Source organism: Bacillus rossius, chromosome 1 (assembly GCF_032445375.1).
Source record: "Bacillus rossius redtenbacheri isolate Brsri chromosome 1, Brsri_v3, whole genome shotgun sequence".
Taxonomy (NCBI): domain Eukaryota; kingdom Metazoa; phylum Arthropoda; class Insecta; order Phasmatodea; family Bacillidae; genus Bacillus; species Bacillus rossius.
In genome coordinates, this window is record NC_086330.1 from 38,995,464 (window position 1) to 39,010,389 (window position 14,926).

Sequence of the window (14,926 nt, forward strand, 5' to 3'; positions counted from 1 at the left end):
TTTTTCGGCGTTATAGAGAGTGGTCGTTAAATGGAGAGAAATAAAAGATATCATTTTACTATTATATAATAATATGTATTTACTAATATAGTACACATTTTACACACGAACATTAATATTCATACAAATAAAAACACTCATTGTATATAGTCTGTTATCTTCGTCTGATGTTTTTTGCTGTTCCAATATTTTAATTTTCTTTTCTTATGTATTTTACTGATGTCTTGAGATACTACCGGATCACCTTGTTTATATAAAAAGTATTTTTCTAATAGTTTCGTTGCATAAAGTGCTTAATAAAACTTTTTCGTCAATACACAAAGATTTTCGTTTACTCGTCATGTTTTCAGTTCGAAAGTCTGTAAGCAAATTCGAAAATGATAACGTGTTACAACTTGACAAACATGTGTAAACATGTGTAAGTTCATAAGTTCATCATACAAAAACAAAAGACAAAATTTCGTAGAATCTCCGGTACGTCAGTCGAAGAAAACACGTGCTAGATAATACAATAACAAAACAGCGAACAAAAGAACGTACATAGCTGCAGTTCATATCAACTTCGGCAACTAGAAAGTACTGCTTAATGATTATAATGCCGTATTGTTGTCGTTAAATAGAGTGAGCGTGACGCTATGTAGATTGTATTATTGTATAGAAAACAAGGTAAACCAACCCAAAGTCAAGCAATTTCGACGTTTTAAGGAGTATGTCGTTAAATCGAGTGACGTTATAAAAAGTTTACACTGTATTTAGATTAGGGAAGAAATATGTACTTGAAAATACCGAAATTGTTAGTCTCTGCATCAATTTATTTTGGTAATTTTGAGCAGATCCTTGTGCATATAAAGATCAAATTTAATACGGTAAATTGAGATGGATCAATACACAGTAATAACTACGTACGAATGTCTGCGGAAGTGAAGAGGAGCGGAAGTGGGCGTTTGTTTTATTTCCCGCTCAACTAGTTGTTAATGTAACGGCTCTAGCGTTGATTCGGGCTGCCTCTTAGAGATGAATGATACTTCCACTACGAGGCCACGAGTTCCCGCCGTGTACTTTTCAATTGGGGTCTAAGTTCAAAGATGATTTCAGGTTGTCTCCAATTGCAAGTTACTTTGTGATAGCACTGCTGTAGCCTTGTAAAATCTTGCACAAGTCTCTGTAGGAATTACGCGTCTTATAAATGGGACGGCGAACTTCAGCTGTTAAATTCAACAGTAGGAATTTTTTGTATAAAATTCAATATTCATATTACTTTATCAGGCCCAAAATTATTTTTTTAAATTGAACTTTTTCCTCTATAAAGTACGTTTCTACAATTTATCCTTGATAGTTTCAACGTTTCATAAGAGAATATTTCACTAAAATATAGTTTTAAAATGTAACTTTAGCTGGTTTAGTAATAAAAGAAGTAATATAACCATCAAATTATCGTAATTATGTTTACAAATGTTTTCCTTTGTAAATATTATGACAAGAAAAATAGAAAATTATACAAACAGCAACGCTTAAACTACTAATACTGCAAAAATGAACGCAGTAATTTAATTAAGGGAAATTTGAATTAAACGACTGGTTTCATCGATAACATAAATATACAGTTTGTTAGAATATATACATATATATATAATGATAAATAATAATATAATTGGAAATTGGTGGGAATAATCAGGCACAAAAATAGTTTTTCATATTTTATAACAAAATTTCAATCTTAATCAACATCAAAATTTAGCTGCAATAAGTTAAGATATATCCATTATATAGGTATATATACATCATATATATGTGTGTTTCATTGCTTTTTATGAAATTCTAATTTGATATTGGTTTTTCTATTTTAGACCTACAAACAAAAAAAATGTATCGAAAACGCATTTTTTAACCATTAAAAAACTCCAACAAATGTAAACTGCTGTAAACAAGTAAAAGCTGCACAGGTCTCCGTAGAAATTACGCGTGTTCTAAATGCGAGAACTTGAGCAAAATGTAAAATCCCTCAGTAGGAATTTTTTTGTATAAAATGCAATATTCATATTACACATTATTTCATGCATGAAGTTCATAAAGTTGCTGAGTGTTTCGTAAACTACCACATCAATTTCATGATCATTTTTTCAAAGAATCAATGGAGTATTTTGTATCCTGTTCAGTTTGCGCTATTGCAAAATGTATCACGAGAGAGATAGTTACATTCTCAAGTAGCTACCGTGGATAACTTCATAGAGGTATGTAGTTATGTTTATATACACACATATGTAGTAAATATGTGAATAAAATTTATTAAAAGTAATTTTTACTAAATAATATTTTTATGTAAATTGAAGTTTGAACACCTTTGGATTTAACTTCACTATTTACGTAATAATTAATAAAATCAAAAGTGGAAACATCAAAATTAGCTAGTTACACAGAACGAAATTATTTTTGTGTGATTTGGAGTGATTTGAGGCGCTATCTACTTAATAAAACTTTAACGCTGACGGATTGACTGACAGACAACGCACAGCTTAATCATATGGGTTTATAATGATGAAATTTAGCGTAGGAGTCCTTATATAACGTATATAGGATATTTTAAAATTCGTCCCCTCAGTAGGTTAAACATGAGATGCAATTTTGTTTGGAAGTTTGTCAGTTTTGAAGTTAGAAATACATATGGTCTTTAGGCCTCTGTTTATAAATAAAAGTCAGTTGCATTAGCGTTTTTGGTAGTTCAAAAATGAGGATCAAATACTTTCCCATCAGAAACACGGTTAGTTTTAAATAAAATTTTAAGTTTAGTATGTTGCTTAGCTAGCTAATTGCTGTCTACAACCGTTTATGTTCACCCGTTATTTTAAAATGACTAATTTTTATAAATTTAATTAAGGAAAAATTTAATTGTGAAAAGTTTGTTGACGCAAACAAATGACTGACGAATCATTATATAATATTTTATGCGGGGGGGGGGGGGGGGGATTGTGGGAACCCATCACTGAGGACGTCCGCTTGCGCTTGCAATATTGTGCCAGTAAAACGAGGTCGATAAAATAATTTAAACGTCAAAACTGTATTTCATGGAAAACTTTCTGAATATTTTAAAGCTTTCTGTGTATTGCATACATATAGGCCAAAATATTAGCAGTACACACAACATACAAGCACCATATCCAGAGATGTCTGGTGTGACAGCGTTGAAAATATTTGGATATCCTTTCCCCGGAAAATTTCTCAGTGATTGCAGCCTTGAAATCAAAGGGTCTATGTAAGTGACACATCCTCACTATTTGGAAACAGCGAAACGTTCACCTTGTGCGTCGATGTTGGTAGGGGCTACAAAGACGCTCAAAAATAGTTCGCGATGGTTGCGAAACTGACATGGATACGTGAGCGAGACCTTTTAGTAAGTCGGTGGGCTTTAAGTGGTAGGTAATAGCAGTGAAAGGCCTGTCGTTTTGGTTCGCTCGAATGAAAGAAGGCAGTATCAGTCTAACAGTAGATGGCGAGCAGATAAAGAGTAATCCTTACTTCTTGCGTTTGAAGGTTCGAGGAACAAGGCGGCTCAAAAAGTAGTCGAAGTTGTTGAGAATGTGTGTGAAAGTGGTAAATGAGTATATGATTAAGATGAGTGAAAACGTTCACAGAAATTTTTCAGGTAAAACTAATTCACTGGCGGTAGGACAGGTCAAGGCCTTGATCAATCAGAACCTAAAGAAAAGCGCAATACTCAGGATTAGGGTGCTGGTTTTTGAAGAGAAGAAGGAGGGCGCGAAAACGAATAAATTAGAGGGTCAGATAACTTTGAGACTCTTTGCAGGTTTTTTTTATCTCCATGTTTGTTATAATTTTGAATGTCCTGTGTGAACTTACATTGTATGCTATATTGTTCAGTATTTTATTTCAATTAAATTATTTCAGAGTGAAGTTTCACTTGAAACTCGCGTGGTGGCCAGGCACGCGTATTTTGTCCATGTAAATACATACTCCACAATCAGAGTAGCAAATTTCCCTATTTAATCAACATATTAAAATAATTAAATGGCTGACCTCCGTAGTTCATAAGGAAGCTCACCGGCTTCCGGAACAAGGAGTTTTTGGGTTAGAGTCCCGGGAGTATTATATATTGGTAAGTACTGTGGTGCTGTGATGCCAGGCGCCATCTTAGATTGTGACTTCACGGTGGCCATCTTGGAAGACCTTATTCGTGAGTTTTGATCTAGACCTTGACCCCAGCCGCCTTTCTGAGTAACCTTCACCCTGGCAGTCATCTTGTGTTCCACCATTTTGAATCCTGACGTCACGTTCGCCATATATAAAATATGTAATTATTATCCAAAACAAATCTATAAATCTTTAAAAATTGAAAGAAAAAAATTAAATTATATTAATACAATTCTTTTAAAATGTAATTTTTTTTTATATTTTTCGGATAATGATTACCACAGTTCAAGATGGTAGACGTGACGTCATAATTCAAAATTACGAAATCCCAGATGGCGGAATCCAATATAGTGGCCGGGTCAAGGTCAAGATCAAAGGTCACGACCAAGGTCATCCAAGATGGCCGTCGTGACGTCACAAGCAAGTTGGCAGCCGGCATCACAGCACCACAACGATTAACCAGCCGCAGGACTACCAATATATACTACTCCCGGGTAAGGCATGGGTGTAATGTTATGATTAGTCACCACTATGGCGCACAGTAAGGACATTGTTGAATGGGAAGTTTAAAGTTAAAACTGGCCAAAAATAAGTCATGGTTGGCTCGTTGGCTATGAAAAAAAATTGTAATGTTATGATTAGTCACCACTATGGCGCACAGTAAGGAAATTGTTGAATGGGAAGTTTCTAGTTAAAACTGGCCAAAAATAAGTCATGGTTGGCACGTTGGCTATGAAAAAAATTACGGACATGAAAAAAAAAGTAGGATCAGTGGTTAGAGAGTTTCTTGTTGGTGATCCAAAGGTCACGTGTCTGCCTTCCGAGCTAGGGATTTTTAAACTGTGGAAAATGTCCTCCCTGAGTTCTGGACTGGGTTGTTCCTTTGCTTGTGGAAGGCCATGGCGATAACCAGCACCATAATATTTAAAATAATTATTTTGGACACACACCATTGCTCGATTGCACTGTATGTCATAGAGAAAATCCGAATAATGGACAAAGAAAAACAAATATACAAACAAACCAAAATCAGCAGATGCCAAATGCCAAATTTATGCAGCGCAGAGAATCCCGTGGAAGGAATTCGTCAGAGCAATATCATATCACAGAAAAACACAGTGGACTGAAAAAAACAGACAGTTGCAATAAAAACAGCAAATATAGACCAACAGCAGCTTTAGACAACGCAGTGAAAGACAAAGGCACCCAACTATGATATTAAATAGATAAACTGGAGAGCACACCGGCGGCGATGAAATTAAACAGGTATTCTAAAAACAAAACGATGACCGCACAGACAAACACTGTAGTCTTCTTAGGTCAAAAAAGTTACGATGTTTCGTCATCTGAGATCTGTTCCCGTCATCAGGCACAAACAAAATGAATCATTTCTCGCCTAGTGAATCTCATTAAGTCCGTATCCTTAGGGATACAATTCAGTCTATCATAATAAATGGCTACTGTGAACATGTTCACCATAATTTATTGCCATGTTTACTATCGAAGCAACACGAGACAGTTATTTCATTTTAATAATTTACGTTTAAAGTCCAATATCTTGGAGGATCATAACATGATAGGTACGAAGAAAATTTTACGTATTAAACTTCATAGATTATCAGTGTTAAATTTTTGATTTACTCTATTTCTTCTAATATTTTTTCTTCGAATCTTTTTCCTCGAATATGGAATCCTTCAAATTTTATGATATTGGAGGATTTCAGGATTTTATTGACCCATACCTAGTCAAAACTATTTATAAACTATCATCTGCATTAATTTTATAACTGATGCATTTTAAACCGTCGGCATTATTCAAAATTAAAAACGCAAAAAAATAATTCAGACTTGTAGAACATTTGGCTCTCCCGCGAGTGCTGGCTTGGAAGAGCCGCGGTGCGTGTCTGGTGAAGAGATTCAGGCGCTTCATCGCTGTTGCGCAACATGCGGGTCTTGGCTCGGGCCGGCACTTACCCGCCCCTCACGATTGTACTCTTCATTCCCCCTTCCCCCCTGCTCATGGTCTCCACCCCCCTCCACCATCACCACGCACTGTGACCGTCAGGGACCTCGAGCAAGCATGCGCAGATGGGAATCCTACAATCCTACAATTCACTTATCTCCGATCAGTTCTTCCAAAACAGCCGAACTTCAACCACTGGCTTGTATAAAGGTTTGCCTTAATTTATACATATTTCACGATTTTGATGTAGTTTAAATGTCACTTTTTTAGAGAGACAACTAGCCAGACGTACGGTAACTTACCCTCCAAGGGAAAAAAATAGTACAATTTTTTCCCGAGAATATAAAAACTTTAAAAATGATTTTACATTATTTATGTTACCTACCTAAACTTACCAACAATTTATTTTAGTTTCTGTGAATGTGCGAAAAACTACTCTTCTGTAAAAAATAAGATTATTATTTTTACCACTTAAAAATAAGAAAAAATATATGTTTCATTTATATAACTACTTTAAACATCCTTTAATTTAAGTTGCGTTTAACAACACGTTGGAAAAATTTTCCTTCATTCCTCCATTCCTTCGTATCCGAGAGTGTTTCTTGTACCCTACATAGGTTACATAGCTGACCTAACCAAACTTTGCCTTAGAAATAATAATAAAAGAGAGTGAATCTTTCAGTAAAAAATAAATTCGTGTGTTCTCATTTTGCAAATACACTTACAGTACGAAATTTGGATACGGAATTGAACGTATAATTCATTAAAATAATGCCGTTCTTGATAAATGAACGCAACATTGTGTTTTCAACTTATTTCTGGACGCGAATCACATGAAGTTTCTGCACCCGCGTCTAGAATGCACTGGCCGAGCAATAAAGTTTACTACTGAGTCATTTGATTAGCACACATATATTTTTAACTGTCTAATGAAACGGCTCCGACCAAAGCGAAAAAGACTTTAAAAAAAATTATATACCCCGGCTTTTAAACTGATTTTCGATGAGAATTTTCTTCTAAGACACGTTCCATCTTGTTCAATTTCATTATATTGTTTCACTATAAAGTTTCCTTTAGTCTTTTTCAGCTTGAGTTCTAGCTGTCCACCACAGATTACAACATTACACAATTCCGATCTTTTACTTCCGTCGCATTCGTGAAATTACTCCCGCCAAATGACGTATACCGAGAGCTAAAATCTTACAATAAAAAAAAGGTTAGTGAGTATACGTATGTACCTACGTGCGTTAGAAGTTAACTTACTTGGCATAATAAAAAACAAACTTTAATTTTGCATGAAATAATGTATAGAAATAAAATAATAAAAGGACTGGAGATATATCATAAATAAAGTTGGCAAAAAATTCTTTCAAATAAAAAAATGAAATAATTTCTATGTATTTACTATAAATATAAACACGCCTATAAATTTAATCATTTAAGTAATATAAAGAAAATAAATTTTAATTAATCATAAGAAAATACATATGGTGAATTTTTTGTTCTAAGTTATTAATTTTAATAATTTATCAAATAATAATAAAAATTTAATAATTTATAATATACTAGCAGACCTGACAGACGTTGTCCTGCCCGAACGTACTTTTTGTGAGATTGGTGGTAAGTATTTCTACGCTGTGGATCCACTGAGCCACATGTACACCAAAGACGGACTGCGAGTAGCACAGGAATATGACGCATTACCAATAACATATGATGCGAATTGGGACGATTTTCATCTTGATTAAATAACAGAAACAAAGAAAAAAAACTCAAATCATTTCCATGACAGTCATATTTTTGTTAATGTAAAAAAATAAAGTATCGAAATAAAGGTTGATTCTTAATACTAAAAGAAATAAAGTTTGTTTTGTTTTTATCTTAATGCAAGTTTGTAAAAAAAATGTTTTTCTTCAATCCCTGAGGTGTATAAACGAACAAAATTGATGGTTTGCCTACGAGAAAACACGCAACATCCAATTGGCCGTGTGAGAAACACGGATTTTCTAGATCCAACCCACAAATGGACATTGTTTGGCCTTGTGATTTATTAACAGTCATTTCGAAAGCCAAGCGGTTTGGAAATGGCAGGCGTCTGAATGGTATGGGCGAGTCTGAAAGGATCGTTGGGATCCGTGGCTGGAAAACAACTTCACTTCCAAACTTTCCGTTCAAAATGATTTTTTGATTATCAATTGCGTGCCATTGCTTAGCTCAGGTGCATTTAAATTCCGAAGCAAAATGATTGGTGAACCAATTTTTAATCACAAGCTAAGTGGTGGCATTCCCGGTAAATTCAGTGAATTCAAATATTCAACAGGGTAGTTGACTGCTTCGTCAGGATCGACAAGATTGTCGATCGATTTGAACGATATCTCATCGCCAGGCAATGACCGTTGTATGTTAAAATTAATAGCGTCAACATCGATAATTTTTGTTGCGGCCGAAATATCTCGAATTCACGTAGCCACGCATGATCAACGTAATTAGCACGCAAATCTGGGAAAATTCTTTCAATCAAAGCATCTTTCGTGGCTACCATGTTGCGAAAATTGTCTGACAGTTTGATACATTGTTTATTTACATGCGAAATAATTTCTCCCATTGCCAATGTTGAGCGATTTTTCGGAGAATGACAGTGCCAATGTATCGTGTTGCAGTTGAACACGCGTAATGTATTGACATTTAAAACATGCGATAATTTCGTCCGCATATGCACCGCGTGGGATGACGGGCAATTTCTGTCTAAATTCATCGGACAGCATCAGTAGAGCACCACCGAAAAGTCTGGTATTATCTTCGAGATAATAATTTCATCGTTCTATCGAAAGCTTCAAGTGAATGCTTGTGGACCATAGTGCATTCATCCCAGATAGTTTTGCAAAACTTTAGCCATGCTGGAATGCATCTTTATGTTGCACAGTGTGTCTGGATTTGTGTGAAAGTTCAATGGCAACTTTAGTGCAGAATGTGCAGTCCGACCACCATCAAGCCAAGTCGCTGCAATGCCTGATGAATCAATTGCCAGCGCGATATCATTAAGTGATCGAATGCGCGCAAGTGTCAATGAGATGAGGAATGTTTTTCCAGTGCCGCCTGGTGCGTCCAAAAGAGAAATTCCCATTGTTGTGCTGCAATTGACCAATTAATTCGACCATTTATGTTCTTTCGTTCAACAGTGAGTAGTTGCTCATTACATTATTTGCAACAAAAGTATTCAAAGAGGCAGCATCGAACTGTTTTTCACGCTGATCTTTTAATAACTAATATTTACAATAACATTTTTCAACAGTTGAAACGAGACAAAAACACGACAAAACGAAAAGACAAAAAAATACAATAGTTTTACCAAAACAAAAACAAGCGACGTTTTGGGAACTGCTATCTGCTCCCGTCCTCAGGCAGAGACGCACATGGTACGGAAACACAGGTGCGACTGTTGTGCTGAATTATTTTGGTTTCAATATTTTTGTGTTGTCATCATTTGTGTGTTTTTTTGTTCGCTTAGTACTTTTTTCAATGTTTTTTCTTTGTTTGTTGACCATATTTCCGTTTCGGAATATTTTGTGGTGTTTATATTCTTGTTGACAACAGCAATTGTTTGCTTAATTTTGTGTGTTTTTTGTCTTTCTTGTGTATTTTTATTTATTTTATTTATTAGTTTTTCTTCAACAGAAAAAGGTCTTAGCAATGGCGTATGTCCAAAAACTTACATCAAGTCATGCGCTCCCATTGCACAAATCTTTTAAAGATAACATATAAGATTAAAAGCACATCTTTATTTTTTATTTGAAATGTAGATATACTTTTTTTTCATCCTGTGAAAATTTAGTTTTTTGGTGTGCGCAAAATAAAAAAAATTCACTCTGAACATTCTTTTACAACGCACCTAAAGAAGTATATTTTAAAAAAAGAAATGAGGAGATGCACGACCGTGGGTTATTCGGGCTTCTGACTGTGGTTCAATGACTCGCAGGCTCCCCCTGCCGCGAGGACCCGCTCTGGTTTCCCAACAGCCGCGTGCGCGATACAACCGCACGATCGCCACCGTCTGCTCTCGCCCAACCGCAGCGACCCGTTTCTCGCCGTTCGCATTATTATTATTATTATTTGACTCTCCATCCCGCCCGAACGTGATTAGCCTGACAGGGATGAGCGATGGGCAGGACATCCCTGGGCCCGCTCGCCGACGTGCGTGTATATAAAGGCAGAAAGACTCTCCTCCAGTCCACAACACACTCGCCTCGCCACCGGAGAACGCAACATGGCGAAGGTAAGCGAGATTTCCTTTTGGAGTAACACATTACAGTGCGTGTAAGTCAGTACACGTGATAGAAGTGAAACTTCAAACCTCGACTCGTTAGTATATTTTAAGAGGTAAGAGGTAAGAGGCAGAAAGTGTTAGTGAAAGTGAGGAAAAAGACAATTTTCTAAATAAATAATAATTAGCAAAACTATTATTTCAAATAACTGCTCAGAATATCAATAATTATTGATCAATCAATAATGATTATTCATAAATAAATATTACTCACAGTTTAAATAATCACAATATAAAGAAAAACCGTGCGTGTTACTGTTTCTTCAAACAATTAAGCCATTTGTAACACGCCAAATCTCTTTACGAAATATGAAATTCATAACAGGTAACCCTATCTATGCGTGAAATACAGGGACTGACTCAACAGCGTTTTCTACGCGGCTGGTTGAATAATGAGGAATGCGAGCGCTCTGGCAACAAATATAAAATTCAAGGCACTCACAGCTGAATCTATAGAATACCTATATATATATATATTTTTTTTTTCTGAAACAAGCGCATGCGCACACACTCTGTCTTATTCTTTCGTTCATCAATCTCTCTTGTTTCTATTTTCTTGTGGGTGGGGGACGAATCATCGCAGAAAGAGGAGAACGAAAACGAGACCAGCAATGTATATATCATAGTGCTCGCTTTATATTTATTTGGGCGAGTGCCTATACTCTGTCTTTTTCGCCTCAAAAACGTTTGACAAATTATTTCACGAAAACGTTGCATTAAAATTTGGCTTCGAAATTTTACCCTCATCGCGTCCAAAGAAATGTCAGTTCAACAATAAGTAAGTAGGCCCAATCTTCATTTTAATTTCTCTGTCAGTTGGGAAAAATTTAATCCAAAAGACCTAACTTCCACTTTAGGGGGTGGAAAAATAACATTCTGCTTTATGGGGTGGTTTTGTTAAATCTAATGTAGACAGTGATCTTTCAAATTTTTTCTAAATCATATGTTCTCGGTAATATTCCTATCATTTTGAATGTCAGAAGCGAAATATTTAACCATTAAGTACCAAAATTTAGCTTTAGGGGAGGGAAAGGGTATGAGAATGTTTATCGAAATCTAATGTAGACAGTGACATTCAACCAGGGCAACGATTTTGTCTTAATCAGGGCTGAAATAAGCCTGTTTGCAATGAAGAATCCAGTAAGAACTATACATCTCGAACAAAACTGAGAATCGCTGTAACATCACATAATTACAATAAAATGAAAAGCAGATGAACAAGTTGTATCCAGCAATTGTGGCTGAGTGATGAAGGTTAAACCATGTTGCAGTAACCACTAATACACAACAGATTATTGCAGTGAATCTTTTCCTTAAAATGCAATATGACAAAAATTCACATGATTCCTAGCTATTGAAACTTCAATCTATTTCCTAAGAACAAAACTGCAACCGGAAATGTTAATTTTACTACAACTTGTATTGTAATAGTATCCATTTACGAAATTGCATCGTTAATTTCTTTTTAACGAGGCAGCATTTGAATCACACTAACGCAGCTGAACTCTATATAAATAAATACTAATGCTTATGTAGGCTACAAACTTTGTGCTCTGGGTAATGTTATCTCTAGTCCAGTTTTATAAACACTACATTGAAAAAATGCATGTAAAATGTTAAATATATATTTATTTTTTACTAAAAGTCTCTTCAAAAGCGAGGACATGTAAGACGTCAAAAACGACATATACCAGGGATATTGGAAAAGGAATTGGTCATGGCCTATGGATTGATATTGAGAAACCACGAGAAATTAATTCAGAATGACTGGACCATAATTTGCAACTTAGAAGTCTGGAATGAGAATCCACTACCTTACCATACGATATCACATTTCATATTAAAAGAGAATAAAATATAATTAAATATATAAATTCAATAATCATGTAGAAGCAATAACTTGGTGTAGATATATTTGAAAGGAAAAAAAATTACTTCTTCTTTGCTTCTGATGGTGTTCCCGAAGGTTTTGGCATACTTTGTTACAGCCACCTTCATGGATGCAAATAGCAACAACGTATGCTAAATATTGGTCACGCCATTATTTACATGATTGTGGTCATAGCCCAGTAGCTAGGAAATAGTTTGGGACTTAAGCCACTAAAGCCCAAAATCTGGGTACATTCAAGATTTTGGTAATTTCTTAAACTATCCTGTTTTCTTTTTTGTTGCAGACTTTGTTCTTGATCGCTTTGGCGTTAGTGGCCGCGCAAGCCGAGCCCCCCATCGGGCGCCAGTACCTTCCCCCGGGCGCCGCCGCGCGACGACTGCCGGCGACAGGGAGCAGGTTCACACCCTCAGCTCGGTACGGGGCCCCGGGACCTGCGTCAGGCCGCTTTCGGGACGTCTTCGGCGTGCCGTCCCTTCCGAACAGCTTCCTCGGCGCCGATGCTCCGTCGGTCCGGTACGGCGCTCCTGCAGCCAGCATCAGGTTTGCAGGTGCCGGTGCCCTTTCAACGCAATACAGCGCGCAGGAACAACAAAGAAGATTTTCTGCGGCCAATGGACTCTCGTCTGAGTATGGGGCACCAATTGCTTCTGGATCCTTTAGGAGCTCTGGTTTTCTGTCTGCCCAGTACAGTGGTCTTGATGCCTCCAGCAGGTTTGGTAGAGTGAACGGTCTCTCCACCCAATACGGTGCTCCCAGTGCCTCCAGCAGATTTGGTGGAGTAAATGGTCTCTCCACCCAATACGGTACTCCCAGTGCCTCTAGCAGATTTGGTCGACTGAACGGTCTCTCCACCCAGTACGGTGCTCCCGCCGCCTCCAGCAGGTTTGGTGGACTGAACGGTCTCTCCAGCCAATATGGTGCTCCCGCCGCCTCCAGCAGGTTTGGTGGAGTGAACGGTCTCTCCGCCCAGTACGGCGCGCCCGCCGCCGGAAGGTCTGGCCTCGCCAACACGTACGGCGCCCCCGCCGACTTCTCCCGCAACTCCGGACTGCCGGCCGCCCAGTACGGCGCTCCTCTCGCCGGCTACAGCGCCCAGGAGGACCCTCTAGCCGTGAGTAGTCTCCGCCTGCTCACATGTGTGTGAGTACACTGGCGGCTAGGGACGGCGCAGTGAGGACGTGGCGTGTGTTGCAGGAGCCCGCCAACTACCAGTTCTCGTACGCCGTGCAGGACGAGGAGTCGGGTAGCGAGTTCGGGCAAGAGGAGACTCGGCAGCTGGAGACCGCCCAGGGCTCGTACCGCGTGCTGCTGCCGGACGGGCGGCTGCAGGTGGTGGAGTATCAGGCGGACGAGGAGGGCTACAAGCCCGAGGTGCGGTACGAGGAGACGGCTGTGTCGCGGGGCGCCGGCGGGCCGTACCCCGCCTCCAGGGCGCTGCAGGGACCGTATTGATGACAACTTTACAGCTATTTTATTGAGTAATAATGTAAATACAACGGCCTGGGCACATATTGCCATTGGATTCTTAGCTATATATTAAGTTGGGTATACAAATACACAATGCGGGCAATTAAACTGATTGTAAAATATTTTTTAAACGTTTATAGTTAATGAATGTAGTAAATGTTTAAAACAATCGAAGGAAAATAAATTGTATAATTTCTTATCTAGATTTTTTTTAGGATTATGTAGTGAGTTCTGAAATAATTATTTATTTAATTTATTAACATTAAAATAATAAAGTTTTTTTTATTTTGCAATATGGTGTCTCATTTATGTTCCTGTTCATTTTTTTTTACTTTTCTAAAGTTAAAAAACAATTTTTTTGTAGACGTAAATATTTATAAAAAACCATTGAATAAGTACCATTGAAGACATTAATTCTTTGGAGTATCTGTCTCAGTATTCATACTTACTGTTCAACTTTACTTATATCGTTATTCAAAAATTTCGGCCTGCAATATAATTTTACGACAATAGGTGAGACATACCAAAAGACAGGTACATTTGTCGTATGTACTCTTATCCTACATTTTTGTAAAAACTGTGATTTTAAGATGTTGCTACTCTTGAAAGATAATTATATGCACCCTAGTGAGGATATACACGGACATTATGCTTCAATTTTTATTGCTTAAACAGTGACAATTGCAATTTCAGTTGATTGACTCCATTTTTTAAGTTTATATTCTCATAATATCGTATCACATGAACCTTTTAAGTTATCGGTGACTATAAAATAGAATTATTTTTTTTATCATACTCCTACAATTGTGAATTGCAATATTTTCAAATAAATATTAAGTATGATGTATTACTGTTATTTTCTTAATTTTTAGAAATAAATATTTCTGGAGTTTATAATAAAAATCATGAACATACTCATTTCATATATTTATAAATTATTTAATGCATATTCTTAACATACTTGTGAAATAATCTGTTACTTCAAAATTGATTTTAAAGAAAATTTTGGCAATGCAAGATTTATGTAAATTATACTGTACATTTATTTATTCTCAGATTTGTAAACCTCCTATTGGTTGAATTTGAACTATGGCCATGAGTTTAACAAATTTGAATGCTTTTTTTAATAAAAATAAAA

At 36.8% G+C, this 14,926-nt stretch overlaps 1 protein-coding gene across 1 annotated transcript; it reads left to right on the forward strand.

The window, feature by feature from the left end:
* Nucleotides 1-10,343: 10,343 nt before the first annotated feature.
* LOC134528428 (pro-resilin-like) lies at nucleotides 10,344-14,081 on the forward strand. The gene is made up of 3 exons (XM_063362037.1): nucleotides 10,344-10,382; nucleotides 12,605-13,432; nucleotides 13,516-14,081. The coding sequence occupies exons 1-3, from the start codon at nucleotides 10,374-10,376 to the stop codon at nucleotides 13,771-13,773; spliced, it is 1,095 nt and encodes a 364-aa protein (XP_063218107.1). The 5' UTR covers nucleotides 10,344-10,373; the 3' UTR covers nucleotides 13,774-14,081.
* The last annotated feature ends 845 nt before the right edge of the window (nucleotides 14,082-14,926 follow it).